Raw genomic sequence first — 26160 nt, 5'->3', positions numbered from 1 at the left:
GGACAAATCAAAGTGTCTGCAGTGAAAAAGGTCTATTATGGACAAAAAGTGAGTAAGCGATGACTTCCAATATGCTCAGTATGTGTGTATGTACTGTATCTGTCCTGTCAGGTGGTGTTATCCGCGAGGACAGTGCCTACAGTGTTAGCAGCGGTGAAGTCTGCAGATTCTGCCTGTGCCCGCGCTGCCAGACTGTCGTTTCACAGGCTAACTGACAGGCCACACGGGCTGTCACCATAACAACCAGCAAACATCATCTTGGCTGTTTTGTTTCTCTGCTCTGGGTGAAGTTCCTCAAGGGCTGAATAGAGATCAGGATATACAATCCATGTTGCAATCACCTGAGAAATGTAAAACTGACTCCAAAACAGCTGCCGCTTCACTCTGGTTTTCTTTCATTTATTTGACTGTCAGTTAAAAGAACCTGCAGCTTGGCCGCTTGGGCCTTGGTTGAACTTAGAAAGGCCTAATAGCAATAACAACAACATCGACTAAATGAGCTTCAGGCTTAAGCTGTTTTATGCACCGATATGCACTACACATTTGCTAGAGCACGGTGTGAACTCTAAAACCAAAATGTCTAAGTCGGCCTTGGGTCACTTTGCTGTGGCATGAATGCGGCGCTTATACATTTGATCTTGTACCACCAAACAATGTGATAAAGCATGAGCAAGATTGTGTACTGTATGTTTAGTTGGGAATTGAAGATATTGACTTGTTTTGTCAGTCTAGAAGGAATGCCATTCAGGGGGCTTATCAGTTGTTTGTTTTTTTAAATGTCTAACTACGTGGAAAAGAAATTCATTACAATGGGTGTCACTATGTGACAACAGTAGAGAATTTATACTGGGTGTGAGTTCTTGTGAACGTTTACCTTTGTATAATAAATCCTTTTCCTGTATGAGAAAAATTTTATAAATTATAAATAAATGGAGTTTTAGCTCTAAACATGTTTTTTGTATTATCTTATTTTATTACTTCTAGTATATTTCTTGTATTTTTGGTTTGTGTGTGAGAGAGTATGTGTGTATGTCCTTGGTAACTTGCTACTTGCTGCTTGTAACAGAGTAATTTCCCAATTTGGGATTAATAAAGTCTATCTATCAATCTATGTCATGAGTGTCTGATGAATCAACAAGTAGCCAATAACACGTCATCATCTCAACATAAACATCTACGCTTTTGAGAAACCTCTTTATTCTGCGAAGGGTCAGCCCAGTGGGAGCAGCTGGGCGGACTATATAATAGGTGTACAGGCACAGCTAGTACAGTACTGTCTGCATTTATAAATAAAAAATAAGGTCCATATTTCTTAATGATACGTCTTGTCTATTAGAGGGAAGGAGAAATGTCAAACCGAACTCTGATATGGCACAAGGTTAGGACACCAACACAGTGACATCTGAATTTTAGGGTTAATCAGATTGAAAATGAAGGTGACGTGACAAAGAAAAAACATGCCCCAATCCTTAATACCCATCTCATAAACTTACCCTCCAGACAATACTTCAATAACACAAGTACTCAACATTATTTATGTTACATGCACGAAAATATGGATAAAAAATGTAAAAGCCTATCATATCCACTTTGTATATCACTGCTTTCTACAATTAAATTGTGAGGACTTTATAGTATTATATTATATTAACATTTGCTGAATGACAAAATACAAAATCTCCATGACAAGGACGAAAGAGTGTGAAAAGGCCATTTATCATCTTTCTCTTTGTTACTGTCTTCTGGACACCACAATTCAAATCCTGAAGTGGTTTAAGTCTCCAGCAGAGGAGACTTTCTTCTTTTCTTATTTTGTTTCCTTCCTTCTCTCTCCGTCTGCCTACTACGACCATGCCTTCAGAGGTGACTCCACCCCTCCTCACCCTCTCAGGGTCAGTCCTCAGTGGTGAGGGCCTCCACCGCCTCCAGAAGGTGCAGACCCAGGCTGTACTGGGCGTGGTTCTCCGGCAGGATTTCAATCAGACGGCCGACCAGCCTGCTGGTCTGGGGCAGGGGGACCAGGGGGCACCGCAGCTCACTGGGGTCCTGCAGTACGAAAACACATTATATAATTCACATTGTTAAGCTTAATTTATTGTCGCTCTGGTGTACCGGGAGCGCGGCGCATGCGCCATAAAATGAATTCACCAGGTCTGCCGTTTCCAACGCGAAGACTCTGCAAGCTGTCGCGGCGCGTGGCCGTGCACCTCTGAATTTTCATAACTATGTGCACATGGCTGCGCTTTCAATTCAACGTGGTGGCTGGGAAGAGCAGGTTTGTCTGTACAAACATCTGTGTATGTATATGTATATGTGTAGAGAGAGACACCACACTGGGAAAAGAAGAAACATTTTGCTGTAGTGTGGAAAAACATGAGATCATTTTGTCAAAGCTAAAAAACGGCTTCATGTAAAGAGTGTTCTTAACAGTGTTACAGACAGACAGTCATTTCGATTTGGAGATAAACAACGGTCACGTTAATGATTAGAGTAGATAATTATTAGGGATGTAGCGATACACTAATCTCACGATACGATACACGATATTCAGCTCACGATACGATATATATATCACGATATTCAGCCAACGATACGATTCCATATAATTCGATAAACTTACATCATTTTCTGAAAGATTTAAAGGGGACAGAGTGATTTTGGTGACATCTTGTGAGTGTTCCATTTACTTGGATTTAATTAATTGAACTGAAAACATCAATTACACAATATATGTCTCTGACTGGACAGAGCAGCAGGGATCATCAACTACATTTTTTTCAGAATTTTTCTAAGCTTTTTTTTCTTACTGAATTAATGCTACATTTTTTTTTTTTTTTTTTTAAATGTATTAGTGTGAGCAAACTCCTAAAAACCATGGACACTCCATAATGATAACTGGCTCTTTAACTAGAAAAAGATCTCAGACTAGGAGGCAGTTCACTGAGGAGGGATGGTTAAAGTCTGTGATTATGGAAACATTATTGTAGTATGCAGCATCCTGATTGGTGGAAAATGCTTGCAGAAAGAAAGGTTGTTGTCAGGTAAACGTGTCACTGTCAAAGAGGCTGAAGTGAAAAGTTGACGTGGAAAAGCCAAAAGCCCAGCTTCTATGATGAATGGACTGATAAGCAGGATATGCACTCGTCATATATGCCTCATTTGCAATGAAACGATGTTGCAAAATAATACAAACCAGCATCATCAAGAATGAAGAACTCGAACATAATGATTGCGTCATTCACGTGCATATTAAGTAGCTCCAGATTGTCCGCTCTAGTGGAGAGTTTGGTTTGTTCAGCCAGCAGTGAGGTTTACAAGAATTTGTCAAAATTTCCAGATTCCCGGCAACCTAAGATAAACAGTTAGACTAAAAACCGACAGCTTTTGTTTTAGCTTGTTTGTAAAAATTCGCTATTTGCAGAGTAGAGCTGTGTTTGCGTAAAACAAACAAAATTTGAAAAAAATAAATAAATAATTGAAATATCGCTTTCTACATGTTTATGCCGGTCTACACAGGTGAGTGCATTGATAAGTATTGACTTTCTACTCACGAAGGTTTAATTGTAGCCTATTTACAGAAAAGAGACCAGCGTGAGTTCATCTGCCCCAGCGACCGTATCGTTCCCAGTCAGGTGCTGCGTGTTTTAACCTTCAACGCACACACATCTCGGCTCAGCTGTGTGTGTGTTTTAATGCACACACATCTCGGCTCAGCAGTGTGTGTGGAGCTCGGGCATCGCTGTACAGAATCCCGGCATGTGAATAGAGAGGAAAAAAATCTTGGGGAAAAAAATATTGATTTATATCGCAGAATAGATAAAATTGCTCAGCCTTAAAGTGATGGTTTGGAGTAATTCACCCTAGGGTCCTTTGCACCATGACCTCGAGCCAAACACCCCCCAGAAGCTTTTTTCACCTGGGTCGAACATTGGGCGAGTTAGCGTAGAGTAGCGTTAGCCGCTGAATAGCTTAGCGCGGGGCTAATGGACCCACGTTTGTATCTCTTAAATGACCCCACTAATAATGCCCGAAATGATACCAAAGGTCTACACTAGTATATATAGGTTATGCACTCATAAAACGATGGATTGGAAAGTTTGTAAGTACACCAGAAGTTTATGTAAATAACACTTGCCTGCTGGCTTCTGCTCTCTGTTGTTGTTGCTGCTGTGAGACGAGTGCTTAGGGACGTCTACAAATTACAACACCGAAAAGAGATGCAACAAAAATATTTTTTAATTTAACTTATTTTTTAAAGTAAGTGCTGTAATATAACTAGCAGGAGACAAGTAATAATTGAGGTAAGTTTGGAGACATTACCTTATTTAATCATTAAATTAATACATATTTTTGTTGTATCTCTTTTCGGTGTAGTAATTTATAGACGGCCCTAAGCACTTGTCTAACTGCAGGTAGCAGCAGCAGCAACAGAGAGCAGAAGCCAGCAGGCAAGTGTTCATAAACTTCTGGTGTACTTACAAACTTTCCAATCCATCGTTTTAGGAGTGCATAACCTATATATACTAGTGTAGACCTTTGGTATCATTTCGGGCATTATTAGTGGGGTCATTTAAGAGATACAAACGTGGGTCCATTAGCCCCACGCTAAGCTACTCAGCGGCTAACGCTACTCTACGCTAACTCGCCCAGTGTTAGACCCAGGTGAAAAAAGCTTCTGGGGGGGTGTTTGGCTCGAGGTCATGGTGCAAAGGAGCCTAGGGTGAATTACTCCAAACCATCACTTTAATAAATATAATGTTTGGCGGTACGTTGGTGTTCCATGGGTGTGTTTACTACTGTTGCCAGGCAGCCTGCTTTCCTTAACTTCCGGTCTCTTCTTCCCTACTACTTCTTGCTCATTCACAGATTATTTTGTCTCCGTGCATGCTCGTAGCTCAAGCGCCATCTACGGCGAACCGCGCACAGTGACGTGCCTCTCAATGCAAAACTGTATGGCCTCTACATGCTATTAAATTGCAATTTTTTTTTATTTGACTCACAGATTGGTTCGAAAAATGATTATCTTGACTATTTTAGTCCGTGCAGAGGTGAGAAATAGGAGTGACAATCATCTATTTCTATTAATTAGTCTTTGAAGCTTATAATCAAATTATTTTTGGAATAGGTTTCTTCACAATAGGTCATTATTATTATTATTATTATTATTATTATTATTATTATTATTAGGCTGTCCTTGACTAAAGAAATTCTTAGTTGACTAACACTCATGATTTTATCAACTAATCGATTTGTTGATTTAATCGACAGATCTGTAAAATTGAGTTTCTCCACAAAGCATCATGCAAAAGCACCACTTTAAAGCTTGTGTTTACCAGAGACGTGCTCATGAGTTTCTTGGAAACAAGTCACTCAGCATGAAAAACCAACAAAATGACTGATCAACTAAAGAAATCTTAGTTAACTACTAAAACCAAAACGACCGATTAGTCTTCTTACCGACTAAAAGCGGACGGCCCTTATTATTATTACATAAAGTGCATCATGCTGCTGCCGGTGTTAGTGTCCTCGATCTATTTCGGTCTGCTTATGTCCACGACATTTCGAAACAGGTCTTATTATCCTTAGGTCTGTTCGGGTTGGGTCTGACTGTATTGGGTCCCCTTCTGATCTGGTCTCTCTTTAAAAAAGAATTGTATTTATGCACATCTGGTTTGGGTAGTTTTTTTTCCACAGGTCCATTTCAGATTGGGTGACCTGTAGCCAGTTTCCTCTTCCTGTCTAGTTTCGAACTTAAAAAGTAATATACCAAAAAATCCTATTGAGTGAGAACGCTGAAAAACAGGTTACATTTTTCAGTAGTAGTTGCAGTCTTTATTTGCTGTAGCCAGTAATGTTGTTGATTTGATGATTTGTGGTTGAAGGTGCCTCTGTAAATAACAGTAGTAACAATAGAGATACTTTATTTATCCTGAAGGAAATTAAGGTAAGACGGCTGGTTATACAAATGCTCTTATAGAAAAGAGCATCTAGCCTGTAAGAATCTGTGACTGAAATGTCTTCAGTGTATAAGATGACTTATCTCACCATAGCCTTGAGCCATGTGCAGAGGGTGGGGGGCAGGCGGGCCAGCAGCTCCATGGCTCCCTGCGTCTGGCTCTGGCTGTGGAGCAGTAAGTAACTCAGCCTCTGGCCTGTCAGCACCAGCAGCTGGGAGCCCAGCACATCCTTATCTTCCACCTCTAACATCACCTGGGTGAAAAGATGCCACTCACTTAAGATGAAAAGTCAGAGCAGAACACTTACCAAGCACTGTGGTCAGCATAAAGGTTTAACAAAAGTAGTATCATCCCAAATTTTAGCTTCTGTCTGCTACAAAGGAAACCACAAATTTATCTTGCCTCTTCAGCCCGGAGGTCCAGGCCCTGGTTGTATAGCTCGCAGACGAGGTGCCGTCTCAGGATGTCGGGGTTGACCTGCAGCAGGGAGCCCAGCTCCAGACACAGCGAGGGCCACCAGTCAGCTTTGGGTCCACTAGAGGGTAGAGGGGGGGGCCTGGTGCCAGAGGCTGAGCTGGAAGGATCATCTATAGCCTGCACCCAGCTGGTCAGCACCCGGAGGAGGAACTGAGACGGAGTAAGAATGTGGGAAACATAGATGAGGCAACGGGTATGGAGAGTGAAGAGGAGATGGAATCAGATGACAACAGACCATTTCTATTTATATTCTATTGACCTGTAGATCCTAAAAAAATCCACCTCTCACCTCTTGTCGTGCCGAGACCAGGCCTGGGTCCATGTCTCCACTGGGCATCAACTGGATGGTTGTCAGATCTCTGAAGAAAGCATTCTTACCCTGGGACAACACATATGCACACACACACACACACACACACACACACACACACACACACACACACACACACACACACACACACACACACACACACACACACACACACACACACACACACACACACACACACACACAAATTTATCAAGACTACATTGTTTAGCTTTTGTAATAACAACAGCTCTAAAAGAGTGTTATTTGACATATTAAAGTGAGAAAGGAGTAAATGGTGTTTAAAGCCTTGTCCAGACTTTTAACTTTGGTGGATGTAGATAGGCTTACCTTCACCGGGGATTTCCACTGGATGCGTAACGGCTGCGGACCGCTGCGTGTCTGCTGCGTGCTCCGCTGTCCGTCAATACCCACCGGGTCCGGATTTGTTGCGGAACGGCTGCGGCCATGACTGACAGCTGTAGTCACGAGGACCCACAAGTTCTCGCGAATTCAGGTAGTATAGAACCACAAAACCAACAACAGTTTGTTTCCATCCAGAGGAGTAGAGGGGAAACGACTCTGTGCTGTGTTTTCAAGGTGTAGTGCAGGGAAATATGATCCGCCGTGAGCACGGTGTATTTTATTGTGAAAATTAACCGGATATTTATTTTGTTTCTGTGCTCGACTTCCTGTCTCGCGCTATCTGCCGTGTGCTGAATTGCTGCGGAGCTCTCCGTCGTCCGTCACAAATAGAAGCTGTGCGTATCTGCTGCAGAGGGCTGCGGACTGACGGAACTGGGACGGAGTCAGGACGCAGACGTTCCGCAGTCTGTGGAAATGCACACACTGACTTTAATGGAAACCTAATGACTCTGTCGACGTTCCAGAGACGTTACGTAGACGTTCCGCATCCAGTGGAAATTGCCGCTCACAGTAAACATGAGTATTTGTGTGTGTGTGTGTGTGAATAAGTCCATCTCCTCACCTTGCTGTCAAACAGGCTGAGTGGTTTGAGCTTCAAGCTGAATGTCATAGCAGCATGCTGCAGGGAGGCTAACAGGCAGTGGTGCTGCACCAGGGGGTAGTGGACGCCCCTCTGCTCCAGGGCAAGTTCAGCCAGTGATGCAGGGCCCTCTGCCCCGCACCACACCTCCTCCACGGACAGCTCCGGAGCGGAAACCTCCTCCACCGCTGAGTCCGCCTGCATGGAAAAAACAACAGAAGAGATGATAACAAAGGCTTGCGTGTTTGTTAAGAAACAAGGGGTTCGTTCAAATTATGATCCCAACCAGGGGTTGATGCGTAGACTGTATAAGTGACGCCATATGATCTCGATCGTCCCCTTGGGGCTGGCTGCAGTGTAGGTCATAAATCGCCCCCTCCATGTTAGCGGGTGGGACATGGGCCAAACAAAACAATTACTACTAAAAACTAAAAAGGCACACATCAAATACTTTTTCCCCCCAATATTAGTTTCTGTCATTTTAGGTAGTTCTAAACACTGATGTTTGTTCAAGTGCACATTTTTCCAATACGTTTGGTTTTTATTCTTTGTTATTTGATGCTATAAAAACAGGGTGTAATGTCATGATTGACAGCTGTGATGGTATATGGGCGGGACTTCGATACCCCGGCTACACCGCCCGACCACTACTGCGCAGACAAATTACAAGATGGCAGCGCCAGGATATTTTGGATTCACTTTTGTACAGCGGGAAGAAGTGGGGACGTGTCATCCATCTTCATATACAGTCTATGATCCCAACTCACAGTTTAGTTCATAGTTGACACAGTCAAGTGCAGAATACAACACATGCACAACTTTTAATGCCCCCCTCCACACAATGTGTTATGCCTATTGTTCCTTCGCTGTTTGAGCTTCACTGTGCAAGATCACGCACACAGTTTGACACTAGAAGGCTGTTTTCACATTCATTCATTTGCTGAAGGGAGAAAGTTTCTCTGTGCTCACCTGAAATCTCAGTTTAACACATGTACATAGCAGCAGGATTTGGGATCACAACTAGTTTGCAAGCCAATCGTGGTCCAGTATGCAACTTACACAGGTGGGATGTTGAAACTTGAAACCTCCAGTGCACATGCACTGAGAAGGGACTTTTCAGTGAACTATTTTGTGGAGAAACCATATCAAGACATATTTTTTTTACTGCAAGCAGCAAGCTAGCTAGCTAATACATCAAATGCAGTTCAAGTATAAGTGGGGTTAGTAGTGATAGGTTTCTCCATGCTTTTTTTTCTGGAATATCTTTACTTACATAGTAATCTATAAAAGACAAAGGGCTCTGATTTTTAACTACTCCAGTCACCTCCATGAGGATCTGCAGCAACCGGACACAGCAGCCCAGGAAAGACGTCACAGCTTTGTCTCCCATCCCGATATCCTGCCAACATAAACAAACCCTTAATATATGCATCTTAATGCTTCAATTGCAATATTTTACATCTGAAATAATCTGAGCCATACAAATAGGAATGAATAAATATTTGCATATACCAAAACTGGCATATATTTCATTCTAGGATTCATTTTTAGAATTGTTACTGAAACTGAAAACTTACCCGTCGACATAAGCGATCTTTCGGTGCTTTCCCCACCTAGGAAAAAAAAGTGTCGACGCTTTATACGTTGCCTCACAGACGCGTTTACCTCAGACACACAGGCATACTGTATATGTATGTACAGTATGGATGTATGTATATGTGCATGACTTGCCTTCTCCATGAGGTAGGCTGCTGCTGACAAACGCTTGACAATGAACGTACTCCACATCATTGCAGAAATACCTGTGAGAAAGATTCAAAGAAAGTCAAATGACACTACTACGGTTATTTTCAGGAGTACTGATTTACAAAGTGGGGTCCATTGGCATCACTTCTGGTAATACAGTACTTTCACTCTGAAAAAGCCCCTCACCTAGTTGGATATGTGGACTGGAGACTAGCTTCAAATGTTCCACAGCCCACCATAAGTATCGGCCCTCCTAGGAAGAGAATCAGGTGTGAGGTCTAGATTTATGAACAAAGGTGATTTGGTTCTTTGTCATCCATGTTTCCTGGATTTATTAAAACCTGCCTTTCCCCTTTAGTGAAACGGACTTGTTGCAGAAAGTAGTGATACTATACACTAAATTAACTGAGGATAAACATTGTTTTTAATGGCTGTCTTACTTCTTTTGAACTATATTTATCATAAACACAAAAACCTATGGGTATGTACATATGTGTGAATGCGCACCTCTGAGTCTTTGTTCCACTGCACCACATATTCCCAGCAGCAGTGGGCGAAGAGCAAGTCAGGTGAGAGGGAGTGTGGGAACCGCTGGCACACTGCCACCAACAGCTCAATGGAAAAAAAAATGAAAAATGTTTGTTTTTTTTTAAAATAAAAGGAAAAAAAAAAGCCCTAAAAAAAAATGGGGGGGGGGGGCGCCAAATTACATTGCTCAAGTAATGCTGTATGGATCTACAAAGGTTATTAACAACATGAACAGGTAAAACACAGTTAAATCTCTTTAACATTCTATATCATTACATTACATGTCATTTAGCTGACGCTTTTATCCAAAGCGACTTACAATTGCTATATATATATGTCAGAGGTCGCACGCCTCTGGAGCAACTAGGGGTTAAGTGTCTTGCTCAGGGACACATTGGTTGATGTATCATAGTGGGAATCGAACCCAGGTCTCCCACCCACACCAAAGGCACGTGTCATATCCACTGCACCATCCCACCCCAACAAATATAAAATGTATGTATGTCAAGAGCTAACATTTTGATCGACTCTTGTCCAGTCCTGACCTGCTATCGTGTCTGTGTCCCCTTGGCTCTTCTCATCCTGTTCCTTCCCTTCTTCTCCAGCTTTCTGCTCTAGTTCATCTACCTCTTTGTCTTCCATCTTTTGGAGAATTTCCTTCAGTCGCTCAGGGGCCAAGTTGTGCCTGAACACCCACTTGGAGACACTGTCGGCAATGCCACCTTTACAGATAGACGTGAAAAGAAAACGAGAAAAATATAAGACAATTAGTTTTTTGTAGCCACAACCAGTATATGGATACTGAAAGACAGAAGAAAGTAAAAACTATAAGAAGAGAGTGAAAGATTCACAGAAGGAAATAATCACAAAATAAAGAAAGCAAGACAGAAATAAAACACAGTGGCAGACAAGCTAACAAAAAAGTAATGCTGTCTTACTTTTTTTGTTAGCTTGTCTGTCTACCTGTTTATCCTTGAGGATATTTTTCTACCTGTGCCTCCCTCCAGCAGCGTTTTGATGGAGCACTGTGCTGCAGCGCCCCCTGCTGCTCCCTGAGGAGGAGGTACCAACAGCAGAGTCTGCAGCACCAGCACATCCTCTAGCTGGCGAACACACACACTCCACTGCTCCAGGTCTAGGGACACCGCCTCCCACTCAGACTGCAGCTGTCGCACACAAAAACATTAGAATAGGCTGAGTCAGTGAGTGCGGTTTTGAAGTACATTCTCCTATTTTTGTGGCAAATTACTAGAAGTACTGTGGGCTAGATTTATCAAGCCGTTTGCGCCTGTTTCCAGGCGCTAATTGGTCGCAAAGACGGACGTAACCGATGCGGGCTATTTACAAACAGGGCGCACTTGGGTAAAATCGCAGATTGTCTGCCACATGAGCGAGAAGAGACAAGTTGCGCTTTCAATATGCGTTCGTGGGAGGGTCGTGGGGAAAGTGGGAGTTCCACCCAAAAAGGTGGGAGGATAAGCGCAAAGTGCACCTAATTATATATTCCGTGGTATTTACAAAGACTGTCAGTAAGAGCGCGCCTCTATTCTGCGGGGGTAATTCTCCGCCTCTTTAAACCAGCCGCAATCGAGTTTCCTCGTAGACCTTTAAGCCGCTGGTGAAATGGCAACAGCAATTTGAGCAAGACGAAGACATAGGCGAGGCTGAAAATATTTTTAACAGAAGAATCACACTTTGTCAGTGAACACAACATCATTTAGCGTTACAGCAGCCATGCGATATTAGAGTTACTGGAAGAACTCAAAGATGAAATTGAATCTCCCACTCAGCGTTCACATCCCATTCCACCAGTTGTTAAACTCCTCGCTACATTACAAATATTGGCATCAGGATCATTTCAAACAGTCATAGCATCAGCAGTGGGAATATCGCAGTCTGCACTCAGCCATATCATAGCACAAGTACCGCTTTGCTACAGCGCAATTTACGGTATAGTGGGCGGAGAAAGACGCTGATTGCCTGATGGGTGTCAGGGTTGATAAATACTACGCAAAATGTGGAAGCATAGCGTGCGCTATTACCGAACTCGCATAAACGGACGCAGCGCAAACTGCGCTAGTGTTAGTAAATCTAGCCCAGTGTGTCTTTGAAACATGAGGGTGGGTGGGTGTGGTCCTCTGGAAATCAATTTCTTTTTTTTTTGATTGGTTTGTTTGAACTTCATCAGCCGGTAAAAAAGTTGGGAGGATAGAAATTACATGCTTCAACAACACATAAATAACATCTCTTGCTTGAAAATCAACCCCTTACAATTCTTGTTCACCATACTTTTGTTTTTCATAGCACTGCCTGATGAGTGCACTCGTGTGTATATCCGTGTGTGTGCGTGAGACTACCCTACCTGGCTGTCAGCTCGGCTTGTGATGCTAGCCTTAGCAGCACGGTGAGCAACGAAGGCCGCCAGCAGAGCAGCGGCAGCATTGTGGGACTGGATGCATGTAGAGCGAACTTGCTGCCACCAGGGAGAGATAGACTGGGAGTCCCAAGATTCCTCAACTGCACCTGAAGAGGGGGAGAAGAAGTGATAACATTTTTTTTTTTTAATCCTGCTTTTTCATGAACTTTCACTGGTTGACAGACAGGACAACTTGTGCTAAATGAGTCTGCACACACTGGACACAAGCACATACCTGGCATGTTGCTGAGGGCGATGAGTAGTGTGTGTAGATTTCGAACAGTTTCTTCTGTTTTCTGTAGCACCTCTTTCTCTCTTTGCATCCACACACTTAGTAAAAGAGACTAAAATAAAATATACGAGCAAAAAACAAATTTAGTAAGGTGGGACTTCTAAAAAAAAACAAAAAAAAAAACTTTGGGACTATGTGCAATATGCCCATTCCAAAAACCATAGATTTTCAAATATAAAATAACAAAAAACTACATAGCATTATTATATTTGTCCACTTATTTTGTCACCATTTATCAGCCGTTTCATTTTCTTTTCATCTGTAAACCCTGAGCACATTTTACCTCTATTAGCAAAACTCATCTTAATTTCAACCCATTCCATCAACAAATCTTTTCCTCTATCTTACCAGTAGCTGCTGTGGACTGATGCCAGCCTGCTGAAGTGTGTCACAGACTTTATGGAGTGGGCTCTTTCCACACAGACAACCCCAGAACATAAAGTTCCCTGCAGAGGAAACACAAGAGCAAAGTTCTCAGTCTGGATTTGTGTGGTGTGCTCACTCATGTGTGCCTGATGTCACTGAGATTTAGAGGTTAATTTGCATTTCTTTTCTCTTCCACAACCCTCTGTGTGATATGTGTTCATCCCACCTGCGCTATTTTTACACATCATGCCCATTTTTTTGATACATATACACCACATCTGCACTGCCCCACAGTGAAACGTTGACTAACATTGAATAAGTTGATTATTTGATCCAGTCTTGTATTTCTCCAAGTGGAATCATTTTGTAATCTATGCACCTCGTCAGTTGTATATTTTCCTCAACTCAACATGACATCCGTCTTGGACAAACGCATGAGCGGCACAGCAACTCAGATTTTGTATGTCTTGTAGTCTCCACTTGGCTTTGGTTTGGAGAAACAAAAATACATCTGACTCTGTCAAAGGAGATTTCATACTCTTACTTGATACTTTATCAATTCATTTAACAGTATCATACTGAGGTTAACACAACACACGTAGCGTCATACATTTTTGGTTGTGTCATGGTATCTATTTGGGTAACTGTGTCAAGGCATACAATGTGCATACATATGTTGCCATACCTAGTTGATTCCATTCAGTTTCAGAGGAGCGGATTACCCTCAACTCCCTGTCCTCGGTGCACTCCATCTGAGAGAGAAAGGCTTGGACAGGCAGGGGAGAGTCAGGGGAGTCCTGGGCGAAGGAAACGCTGGGTCTCGAAGTGAGTTGGGCGTAGCGTTGCAAGGTAGGCCCAACACGAGACAATTCATCCTCTATGCCTTCGAGGGAGTCCTGCTGGTTGAGGAGAGCATGTAAGTGTTTATCATAGAGTTATGACTAATAATAATAAACCACTAAGCAACAATACTACCCTAACTGGTAGCTTTACCACAAACCTTAAATTAGCCTATGTTAGGGCTGAACGATTATTGGAATTCAAAGTGATGTAGCGAGAACGTAATTTTCAGATCGCAAAAGCTGTGATTTTATTTTATTTTTTATTTTTTTAATGCTACCCAATCTAACCAAAAAAAGGGGTGGTACACACCTGGTCCTGTGGGCTTTATGGCACACACACACTGCCCTACGCTCCACGTGACATATGTGAATGAGAGTTGATGTAGAAAACAACTTTTAAAACACACACACACACACACACACACACACACACACACACACACACACACACACACACACACACACACACACTTTGCCTTGTTGTAGTTGTAACAAGTAAATAGGTTTACTGATTGAAGAACTATTGATTGACAAACAATAATTTGAAAGTTAAATAACAAAGTAATAAAGTTATTATACTTTAAAAAGCAGTTGTATGTGATTATTTGTGTATATGTTGTGGTAACAGCTGGTTGAATAGGTCAGAGCTCGAATTTTACCCTTCCTGTTCACTTTAAAAATATGTGATAAATTCATCAAATTAATTAAGATCTGTATTTTCAAAGAGAACACCACCTATGATTCACAGTTCAGTTATTGGTCCCTGATTCCAGGGTGGTGCCCCGTTTTGATTGTTTGTCAATTTGGTAAAGTTATGAATACACATATTATGAATACACATATTCTATTCTATTCTATTATGAATACACATATTCATAACTTTATTAATATTGATAAAACATCTTTGATAAATTGCCAATAATTGAATCTGTACCTTCCTAATCCCCAACAACAGATAACAGGGAAGATAGAGGATGATAAGGAACTTTAAAAAATAATCACATACTAAATCATAATAGCAAGATTGGTTGAAAAATAAATTGCAATTTGATTATTTTTTTCCAATATCATTCAGCCTAAACCTATATTATGCAGTCTTACAGTTGAAAAATGTTTATTGGGAGTACTATTCACATGTTTTCTGCATGTGTGTGTCCTCTCACATTTTTAGAGCAGGCCTCTAGGTCTGCGGCGGAGTGCAGGTGCTGGATGTCAGTGTAGAGCTGAAGCAGTTTCAGCTGTGAAGAGCAGAGCTGCAGTAACTCTATATCCACTGCCTCAGGGTCTGCAATGCAGAAATACACAACCATGAATAAAGAAAGAAAAAACATTGCCATACAGTATGTATGATATGTACATTTACAGTACTTTACATTTCAGCCATTTAGCTGAGCAAATTATCTGGAAAACCAGAATATGACACCTGTTATATTATATCTTAGAACAATCAGAACAATATTTCTTCTTAATAATAAACTGATAGTTTACCTTGTTGCTTCAGAATGTCATGTAGGGCGCATGTGATGTTAGTAAGACATGAGACTGGAGCATTCTTATTTGACAGCAGCGACTCCAAAGCCTAAAGCGCAAAGACTGCAGTTAGAAATGTGACTGTTACCACAAAGACAATAAATAGGCCTCTCTATTAGTGTATGAGGCAACTTTGTACAGAGTTTTTGTCAATACCTGCTTCTTAATGGCGGGGTGTTTAATATCTAGCAGCGCACTTTTAACTTCGCTCTCCAAAATATCTGAGAAGAAAAGATGAGTAAGCACATAGAAAAGCATAGATTCAAACCTCTCTCATGTCATACAGGCGTATCTAGATTTCCATTCAGCTCGCACTCTTGAATTCTTACCAGGCTCCACCCCTCTGCTTCTTAGTAAAGTAGTCAGTCTCTTTAACAGGTGCAAATCTTTGGCTCGCTCGCTCTTCTTGTCACTGAAATGGAGAAGAAAGAATCAACAACTTGGAGACTGGGGAAAGGTATTGCAACTTAAAGTTAATGCTTGAAGGTAAACCTTGGTTGCAAAAGTAAATGATGACAGTCCAGTTGCCATAAATGAACTTGCTTAACATTCTTTACCATGACCTCAATAAGGTTTTTGTTGAGTTGAGTGAGTAAATTAAGTAAGTAATTGAGTAATATGTTTCTATAGCTGAGGTATACAATACAAATATTACTAGAATGGTATTCCTACATACAGGGACCTACAACTAAATATTTTATTTATTTTAGTAGCAAATTTGAGTCTGAGAATAAAAAGTATCCCCATACCACATCTGCAAGCAATCCTACAAGAAACAGAAGACTTGAAGTCAGTTACTGAAGCTGGCCGAGGAATAGTCTGGGACTTGAGACATTAAGACTGAAACTTGTCGTTTTACACTTTGTTTTTTGTTCGGTTTTAACAAGTGAAATACAGTAGAACATATTGATTAGTGTGCTTCAGAGGTGCTGGGCTATTCCTTTAAAAATGCCTGCATGACAAACAGCTGACCTACAGTGTCTTTGAGGTTAATGTATGTGTGTTTTTGTCTGTCTGTGTAGCAACCTGAGGGCCAGGTGGAAGGGGATGTTCACTGTCCTCAATGCTCCTGTGATGGGATCCAGAAGACACACCTGCTGGGTGTGGAGCTGCCAGCCCTTACTGGTCACACTGTTCACCCCCATCAGACGGTAGCCAGCATACAGCAACCTGAGAGTGCACAGACAGACAATATTTTACAGATATTTTATTATGTGCTTTTCCCCAGTTTATCCGTGAGTGTCAGAGTGTCCAACATATGCTTCAGTGGTATGCTATATATGAAAATGCACATGCGCTGCTTTGTGCTTGTGTTGCTTTTGAGTAGGGCTGGGCGATATGGAGAAAATCAAATATCAAGATCATTTTGACCAAATACCTTGATATCGATATTGCAACGATATTGTAGTGTTGACTATTGGTGCATTCACAAAATATTTACACAATGAGACTTTTGATAAATAATCATCAGAAATGTGGATATAATGACTAAGTGGGTAAAGGCAAATAATATAACAGTTATAACAGTCTGGCAAGTTCAGAAAATGACATCACTTTACTGTAATGCAGCCTTTAAAACCAGAAAAAGACAACACTTATGCCATATTACGATATTACGATATCCAAAATCTAAGACGACATCTAGTCTCATATCATGATATCAATATAATCTCCATATATTGCCCAGCTCTACTTTTGAGGCTAAGAAATAGCTTTAATAAAAAGTTAACACCTTCATTTTTAGAGTGCATTTTTTATACCTGCAGTGTTTGCCCACAGTGAAGGCTCCAACTCGAGGACCCTGCTGCATCCCCCACACCTCCAGGATTCCCCTGCGGGGTGCGTAGATCACCAGGAACAAAGCATGGCGTCTTGGAAGGGGGGCAGAAGGCGAGAACTCCCGATCAACTCGCTCCTCCGGAACCTGCAGCCAGCCCAGCTGAGCATCTCGATAGCCTGCAGTTAAGTTAAAAAATTAATGATTATTCACATTTACATTACAGGGACACACTAAACATCTTTTTAGGTGAATGCATGACTTGGCATCACAACTGATTTTAAAGAAGGAACAGAGGCTAGGAATGTTTGATAGACAGAATGTAAAGGTTCCACATTTTTAGCTCTCGGACCACATGAATACTTCTGACATGTTTAATTGTTAACTACTGTAAATGTTCTTTATGTACTGATTCTTGACATGTGAACCATGGTCACTCAATTCTGAACAGAGAAAAGGTGAATGGAATATAAAAGAGCGATATAAAATCTGTCCCTTCTTAGCACGGCTCCATGCTTTACTTATTTAATCCTTTCCAAAGATCTCTTCAAATTTTTTTTATATAACTCACCTTTCCACATGCGGATGGCAATGCCCCTGGCCAAGTCCAGCAGTGTGACTCGACCAAAGTCATCCGTCACTCCAGCCAATGTGTTGCAGGGAGACAGACAGATGGACTCGCCGTGGCGGCGAGAGTCTGGGAGACCATATCTAGGTGGAAGAGGTCAGATTTATGAGAAAATGACATCAACAGGCTTCATATTGCCAATATTGATAAGACACAATAGGGCATTGTTGCATTTGTGTTGAGATGTCATGGTACAGTACCTGATGGTCAAGGGTGTTGCAGGCTCCACCTTGGGCTTCTGTTTCTGAACAGCCTCTTCTTCATTCTTGTGCTTGTTCCAACCTAACCATCCACTGGGAAGAAAACATCAAGGGAGAGTGATGGAATTATAAAAAAGAGACACAGAGAAAGTTAGCAAGAGACATAAAAGACGATGAATCGAATTAATGTAAAAAAAAAAAGAGGATTAAGGGAGGCTACAGTACAAAAAAAAGTAATAAAGAGAAGGCGAATGATAGGGATATATAATACCCCATTGTATGGATTAAACTGACATTGAGCAGAGAACAGGATATAATTATAAGAGTATTGATTTGGCTGTTTTGTGCAGCAGTAGAGGGTTGTCGACAGTGCGGCATTCGGTCTTTAAGTGTGTATGTGACAGGAAATAAATTCCTAGGCAGGCACACAGAAACACTTGACAACCCTTTTCCTCTATTAAACAATGCACTACACAAATTGTAATGTGGCTGTTAGTTTCGTCCTGCTCTTTTGCTATTATCTCACACACACACACACACACACACACACACACACACACACACACACACACACACACACACACACACACACACACACACACACACAAACACACAAACACACAAACACACAAACACACAAACACACCTGGCAGCACTGAAGAGGGCTGAGGTGAGTTTACTGGCCACAGCCATAGCCACGTGAGAGAGGAGAGGCTGGGTGCTTCCCTAAAGACAAAGAGAGACAAAACAAACAGCTAAATGTTTTGCACACTATTATGTCTAGCACTGTCTCCTGTAGGTTATGTGCACCATTTGTGTAGGTACACAAAACTTAACTTACTACTTAACACAGATATACAGTTAAGTTGCCTGACTTGCGCCATCTCTCACTCACCTCTACAGCATAGTAGAAGCCTGTGTATGGCCCACCTCCCACAGTGACATACTGACTCATGGCAGGGGGGTTGCCCTTGACTGAAGCATTAAAACCCCCCAGGATAGATGCATTCTTCATCTGGTCAAACACACACAGCGTCATAATGCCTAAACGCAGGAGAGATGGAGAGAGAACAGAGATGTGGGAAAAGAGAATGACAGAAATGAATGCAGTGAGTGGAGTACTTCCCATCAATAGTTCATTCGATTTTATTTTAAATAAGATAACCTTTTCCCAGCACATGAATCCACTGCACAATCCTTTTTACTTTTTAATCATTGTAATGCATACATACATAGAATGGATAATGAAAAGTCCATTTTGTTTGCCGCTTCCCCAGGAAGTTTTTGTTGTCAAAATATTCTGAGAATTTTGTCAGAAAGTCAAGATGTGTAAAATGCTGTAATACTTCTTCAGAATGAACTCTAAACACTTTAACTCTGTGATGTAGTAGTAAATTAAAAGATGGATAAGCCACAAACTAGAGTTTAGATTCTCTGGCCGAGCCCGAGCGGGCCCTTCATCAAGCATTTGTGTGTTTTTTTTAATCATTACTTTATTATATTATTATATTACTTTAATTATATTACTTTACTTTATTAATTGGGTGGGGAGAAAGCTATGCCTCTCCAGCTTCTCCCATATCTCTGGGTATAGGCTATGACCTGCACTGACTTGAGTGTGAGGGAAACTGTGCTAAATCGTGTCTCCCCTATCTGTAGCACTGTCTTCGATAATTGCGCAACCAGGCCAGATTGTTTCAGATATCTCACGAGTCCTTTAGCAGCAGATATGGTCTCTCCTATATCCGGCGCATGGTCGGCCAGTGCGTCGGCACGCAGACCGTGCCGAAGGAAAGTAATAATTAAGTGTTCGAGACAAGAAAGTCTCCTAGGCTATATGGTTCCAGGGCTTTGATGTGTTGCTGCCTTGATCGCTTACCCACAGGTAAAAGGAATTGTAGTTGAGAACGTCAGTTATAACGGCCCACGTATTAACAAATAGTCGGGTTTAAATCGGGCTTGGGCTCATAATTACAGTTAATGTGTCGGGCCGGGCTCGGACACAACGTGCACGGCTCGGGTAGGGTCGGGCTTGATTTTTTGGGCGCGAACTAAGCTTTACCACAAACACAAACCAGTCCATCATAAGGCAATCAACCACCGAATATGAACAAAAATCTATTACTTTAAATTTTTTTTAAAAAGGTCTCTTACCCACACTACAGTGGTCAACAATGGTATCCATGTCGTGCAGACCCCACTTCTTATAGGCCAGGGGAGGAGGCTGGATCACATCACTACCTGCTGCTGCCGCTGGATGGAAAAACACAGTCAGTCATTTGATCATCATCTGTAGCTAGCTATCAGGCATGTCTTGCATTTAGATACATTTAAAACTAGAGCACTGTGCTTTAATTGTGAAAATAATACATTTAGGCCACAATGCTAATTCATGGGAAGACGCACACACACCAACACCAAGAACAACCAGAGAAACCCTGTTAAAGCTTGGCTTCTAAACTTCTAGAGACTGTATCTAGGGTTTGTGTGTGCAAGTGTGTGTGTGTGGTAGTTTTGCATATGTCTCCTTAGGTACCTGAATGTCTTGTGGCAAACACTATCCACCCAGCCAGCAAATGAAGAACACATCTCTAGTTAACACACTGCAAAATACTTTTAACACTTAACGTAATACTTAACAGAACCCCATGACTCCCATCGTACAATATAAACACACAAGCATAAGCACATACTGTAAATACTCCCAGTTGGAAGCGTTGCACACACATACACACACATAATTACACACATGCTCACGCAAGCAGCAGTACCTCTTGCCACCTGGTTCCTGCAGGCACGCAGAGATTGAAAGAGGCTGAAGCCATCGATAGTGACCAGAGCAGCAGGGTAGAGGATACTTAACTCTTCATGCTGTGATTGGATAAAACCAACAATTATACATTTGCTAAATGACATGGTGGGATACTCAGGATAAGCTAGTAAGTGAACCTTGAGTTTAGATCAAGGTTAATTTAATCACAGAAATGTGACCCTAAGTTCAAGAATTATTCCCCACACTAATACAGTTGAAGGATTTGTTCAACATAAGGTTATAGTTTAATTAGTAAAAAACACAAAATGTAGAAAAGACAAGTTTCACCAGGGGTTATTGACTATTTATAACCCAGGGATCAGACTTCTGGGACTCCCTGTGACATTACTAGGCAATAGGGCTGTGTATTGGCAAGAATCTGGCGATACGATACATTTCACAATACATGGGTCACGATTCAATATATTGCAATATATTTCGATAAGGCGATATATTGGGATTTTTTTATAGTATAATTTTAGAAAAACTATTATTAATAAAAAAAAGACATGATGTGCAAAAGGTCAAAGAAGTTTACTTTAGGTAAACAATTTAGTACACAGAAAATCTAACTGCCAGTTTGGGATTGTGGTTCACAGGTTCTTAGTGAGCAAATTTGTATATGCTAGGCCAAAGTTCAGTCATAGCTACGTTGTTAGCTTCTAGCAAAAAGTCAGGCACTGCTAGGCACTGTCGAAAATCGGCTTGGTGTGTCACCACCGGCTGACTGTTAGGCACTGTTAGGCAAGGACACTAGTGGTGCGTCTCAGCATAGCCATCTAGCTGTAGGGGATTAAAACACAACATAAACGTGAACCACTGTCTTACATGAGTATTTTTGAACGTAAACTAAAAAATGTATTCAATAAAAAATAAAAAAATTGATACAGTATTGCAAAATAAAATATCGCGATACTCAAGTGTATGGATTTTTCTTACACCCCTACTAGGCAACCAGCCGAGACTGTGCTAAGGTACCTACTGATGGCTTTATTTTTCATATTTATCAAGCAGATATCTTCTCAACTAACTCATGACAAGAAAGTGTATTTTCCAAAATGTCAAACCTTTGAATTTTAACATACATTGCATACACAGTTCTTATAGAAATGTTCGATGTGTGCATTACCTGCTCAGTTACTCCAGGATGACGAGGGATTTCATATGTGCGACACTTGAGCCTCAATACAGGGTCCTCATGTAGCAGCTGGGCCAGGAGGAGAACCCCGTTCTGACAAGAAACAATTGGTGTTACATTTAATACAGGCATTCTTCACTATTTCTTCTGCTGATTATCTGAAAATGGTGACTGTTGCCTATTGGCAAGGTACCTCTGTGTAGAAGCGGACATAGCCAGAAGTGAAACCCACTACTACACATGTCCAATCGGGCCGCCCTGTGGAGCTCCTACACGCACACGCGCGCACACGCACACACACACACACACACACACACACACACACACACACACACACACACACACACACACACACACACACACACACACACACACACACACACACACACACACACACACACACACACCCCTATTGACATGTGTACACATCCACAAGCATTTTGCATCTCCTCTATTTCCTACATAAGCAATTCTTACCTCTTCTGGCTTGCCAATGGTATACAGATAGAGCTGCTCACGCACTCTCTGTAGGGAGAAAAAATACACAAAGTAGGATGTTGTTCACTGTACAGCTCACTCTCTCCCAAGAACCTTGGAAGAAGCACTTATGCATTGGCTCATGTTTCATTTGTTTCCCCAGTGTCAAAGAACTATCCTATTGAAAATGGAGTCTTTGTTATGTTATGTTATTTTTCCTCTGTAGTTTTCCTCATTTTTTTTGTATATACACTACCAGTCAAAATTTTGGGGTCACTTTGAAATCTCCATTCCACTCCATTATAGACAGAATACCAGCTGAGATCAGTTTTTTTTAACCAGGGCAGCAGTTTACAAAAGGGTTCTCCAATGTTTTCTCAGTTAGCCTTTTAAAATTATATCAGATCAGTAAACAGAATGTGCCTTTGGAACATTGGATGAATGGTTGCTGATAATGGGCAATGTAGAGATATTGCATTAAAGACCAGCCACGTCTTTCTACAACAGTCGAGAACCCTTTTGCAATTATGTAAGCAGATAATGTAATCTGAAAACTGCCTGGTTAAAAAAGCAATGCAACTGATCTCAGCTGGTATTCTGTCTGGAATGGAGTGAAATTTCTAAAGTTACCCCAAACTTTTGACCGGTAATGTATTTTAAATATTTGTTCTAGTATTCCATCCTATTCATTATTTCATGTATATTGTATCCTATTATTTCATGTGTATTCTGTATGTGTGCTGTGTCATGATATCTGCTGTAACACTGTAATTTCCTATTTTTGGGATCAATAGAAATCAATCAATCAATCAATCAATCTTTCCCTTGTCCTTAGATATAATGCTAACCCATCAACTCTTGTGTTGTCATTTCCATTCCTTCTCAAGTTAATCTAATTTGACTCTTACCCTTCGTCAGTACTGAGGGTTCCGGTCCAAGACACAGCCAGGGTCATCTCCTCTCTGCCGCTGTCATCTGTACGCCACTTAGCTGTATGAATCAACATTAACAGCAATGTATAACACCTCTGTGTACTTAGAATTGAGTGTGCGTGTGTGTGTTTGAATACAGTATCTGACCTGAGAGAAAGACAGCCTTCTGTTGGCGGGCCACAACTAATAGGTCAGAGCATGGCGACAGGGACACTACACAGTCCTGCAGCCAGGGTTCCCTCTGCCCTGTAGTCTCCTCCTCCTCAACCTGCGGGGCAAAGAGGATAGGCAGTTGGTGGGGACCTTTTCTTTCAATCAGCAAATGATGTGAGTGATAATCCCATGCAACACCTCAGGTCAGTTTCACATATTGGACAACTGAAGCAGCTGTGCAATGCCAATTACACCCGTTTTTTTTATATTGTAGGGAGAAATGACAATGTGAGAATAGAGAAACAAACACAAAAGGACAGACCTTTGTGGCAGAAGTGGCTTCCTCCTCTTTGTTTTCGCCACTATCCCATGCTGACTCCCAGTCAGAGGCCTCCCACGAAAGCTCATTTTCTGTTAGGGGAAAGAGTAGTAGGGAAATCCAATGACAATGGGTATTCATTTGTGACATCTTGCTGATTTTGAATATGACCGGGCAACCAATTGACAGGGTATTCACATTTTTGGTAGCCAACACACAGCAACAACAGTGATCATGAGTTCCAAGAAAAGTGACACATTTAAATGTTAAAGAGGGGTGTGAAATCAAAGGCTAAAGTCACAGAGCAGTTGTGTATGGTAGTGTTAAAGTCAACCGCTAAAAATATTACCTTAACACAGACATGATAATGATATTCTACCAAACCATAAAAAACTAAATGAGAGAGGACACAATGAAGGTTGTGCTACAGGGAAATAACCTAAAAACATTCAAGTGACAGAACAAGAAGCAAAATCCAGGATAAAATCCCGATGCCATGGACATTTACTGTATAATGCATTATTCCATGGTGCAGCGTGTGTGGGGGTCAATGTCAATATTTTTGCACACCCTAGAAAAAACGTACAGCCTTCTTTTCGTTTGTTAAACAGTTACATTGCACATATTTGTTATAGTGTCTTTGTTACATATGTTTATTGTAATGTATCTACTCTGGATGTATGTTCTTGACTGTAGCAGTACTTTGCTTTATTTTTTAATATATTTATTGTTTACTGTATTTACCTAATACACCAAGCGTAATTTCTTGCATCTTTCAGTGATGTGTTCAGGTGCCTCATGTGGGATGACTCATAGCACAAAGGGCAGTGCCCTGGTGGTACATGTATTGCAGAGCACAGCTGGAGCTCCATCCATCATTCGCTTTACAAAGCCTTACCTTGAAATGATTTGCCTTTATTACTACGGCCAAGCCATTCGAAACAGTTGTCATTAATGGAATTCATTAAAGATGCATTTTCTTTCTCTCTCAGATCTGAGCGTTAGTGTATTTTGTACCGCACAGAACAGAATTGAACGAATAAAAACCTGCTTGCAACATTTAGCCACCTTGCTATAACGTTATTTAGCTATGGTCCTTGGGTTAGTTAGCGATGACTTTTTTTATGACTAGATAGTTCCAGAGGTAGCAAACTGGACAGTTGTCACTTTGGTTAACGTTAACAGTTAGACTAGCTATGTAAGTTACTGTAGCTGTATGCTACAAACATGCATCTGTCTTGACCTGTTTGATTCTTCTCCTCCACTGGCTCGGTTTTCTGGTTCTGGAACAAGTAGTCCCTGACCGTCTTGAGCTCTTGGAGCCGACAGAACTCCAATAAGCTGCAGGACATCTCTCTCCCGTCCCGTCAGGACCGAAGTAGGGAATCAGCCAGTTAGCCCGCTTGCTAACAGTCCAGTTGTAGAAGATCAACGTAACGTTAGCTTAGCTAGCAGTTTGAGTCCTTTTGCAAGTCCTGCTATCGTGTTTAGTTACCTTAATGACAGCCTCTTCACAAAGACAATATTACCTACTTGTCTTAAACTAACACCGAAATGAATATTAGCACGAGTCTGGTACCCTTATTTTCCCAGACATTTGCAGTTTCCACCTTATTCCTGATGTGTTGATAACTGATGACACAACACTAGCATAATAACACATGTGTGCTTCCGGGTCAGAGCTGAGTCGAAATCTTCAAAATAAAAGCTTTAAGATGCATTTCTTTACCAATTATAACTATGATTTGCCAGCATAATAGTGACATGTAGTCAGTACATACTACATACATTCAAAATTTGAAACCTACACTATGATTTGTTGGTATTTGAAAAGTGTATTGGTGTGTTTTTTTCACCAGAGGGCGGTAGTGGAACAATTTTCAGATGGCTTACTAGCTCGTGTACCTCTACCTGTCAAACCCAACATCCCTAAGGGCCACACTAGAAAATGAGAATCACCTCAAGGGCCAGACATATAGTTTATTGCTTTTATGTCATGGGAAAAGTCAAATATCTTTGACTGTATTATTGCATGTTTCATATAGTCTTCTCACTTACAGTTTGGTCGACAAAAATGACAAAGAAAATGGCAAAAACGTTTGGAAAAAGCGTATGTCTAAAAATACTGTGAAAAGTGACAAAAAGTATTTGGGCCGAAATATATTGTGAACCTAAATGTATATAGAGGCTGGATCAAAATAAGCAAGGGGCCGGATTTGGCCCGCGGGCCTTGAGTTTGACACGTGTGCTCTACCTC

At 41.3% G+C, this 26160-nt stretch overlaps 1 protein-coding gene across 3 annotated transcripts; it reads right to left on the bottom strand.

Annotated features, from left to right (window-relative positions):
* Nucleotides 1-1167: 1167 nt before the first annotated feature.
* rab3gap2 (RAB3 GTPase activating protein subunit 2 (non-catalytic)) lies at nt 1168-25569 on the bottom strand. 3 transcript variants are annotated; one of them, XM_039786397.1, is made up of 36 exons: nt 25147-25569; nt 23907-23995; nt 23579-23699; nt 23408-23489; nt 22500-22547; nt 22216-22291; nt 22014-22115; nt 20844-20943; nt 20609-20629; nt 20227-20325; nt 18968-19116; nt 18719-18798; nt 18073-18165; nt 17816-17955; nt 17228-17423; nt 16494-16637; nt 15797-15879; nt 15624-15688; nt 15426-15516; nt 15101-15222; nt 13781-13994; nt 13078-13175; nt 12673-12781; nt 12384-12544; nt 11013-11187; nt 10567-10743; nt 10001-10107; nt 9680-9746; nt 9479-9549; nt 9325-9360; nt 9072-9146; nt 7730-7945; nt 6724-6813; nt 6360-6584; nt 6046-6210; nt 1168-2046 (listed from the first exon to the last, which is right to left on the bottom strand). In XM_039786397.1, the coding sequence occupies exons 1-36, from the start codon at nt 25253-25255 to the stop codon at nt 1894-1896; spliced, it is 4149 nt and encodes a 1382-aa protein (XP_039642331.1). In that variant the 5' UTR covers nt 25256-25569; the 3' UTR covers nt 1168-1893. The 3 variants fall into 3 exon arrangements, with proteins under 3 accessions (XP_039642331.1, XP_039642332.1, XP_039642333.1); XM_039786398.1 differs by having other exon boundaries at nt 1894-2046; nt 13781-13991; XM_039786399.1 differs by lacking the exon at nt 20609-20629 and having other exon boundaries at nt 1894-2046.
* Between the last annotated feature and the right edge of the window lie 591 nt (nt 25570-26160).

The sequence above is a fragment of the Perca fluviatilis genome, chromosome 20 (genome assembly GCF_010015445.1).
Source record: "Perca fluviatilis chromosome 20, GENO_Pfluv_1.0, whole genome shotgun sequence".
Classification (NCBI taxonomy): Eukaryota; Metazoa; Chordata; class Actinopteri; order Perciformes; family Percidae; genus Perca; species Perca fluviatilis.
Note: the sequence above shows the minus strand (reverse complement) of the source record. Positions and strands in the feature narration are given on the sequence as shown.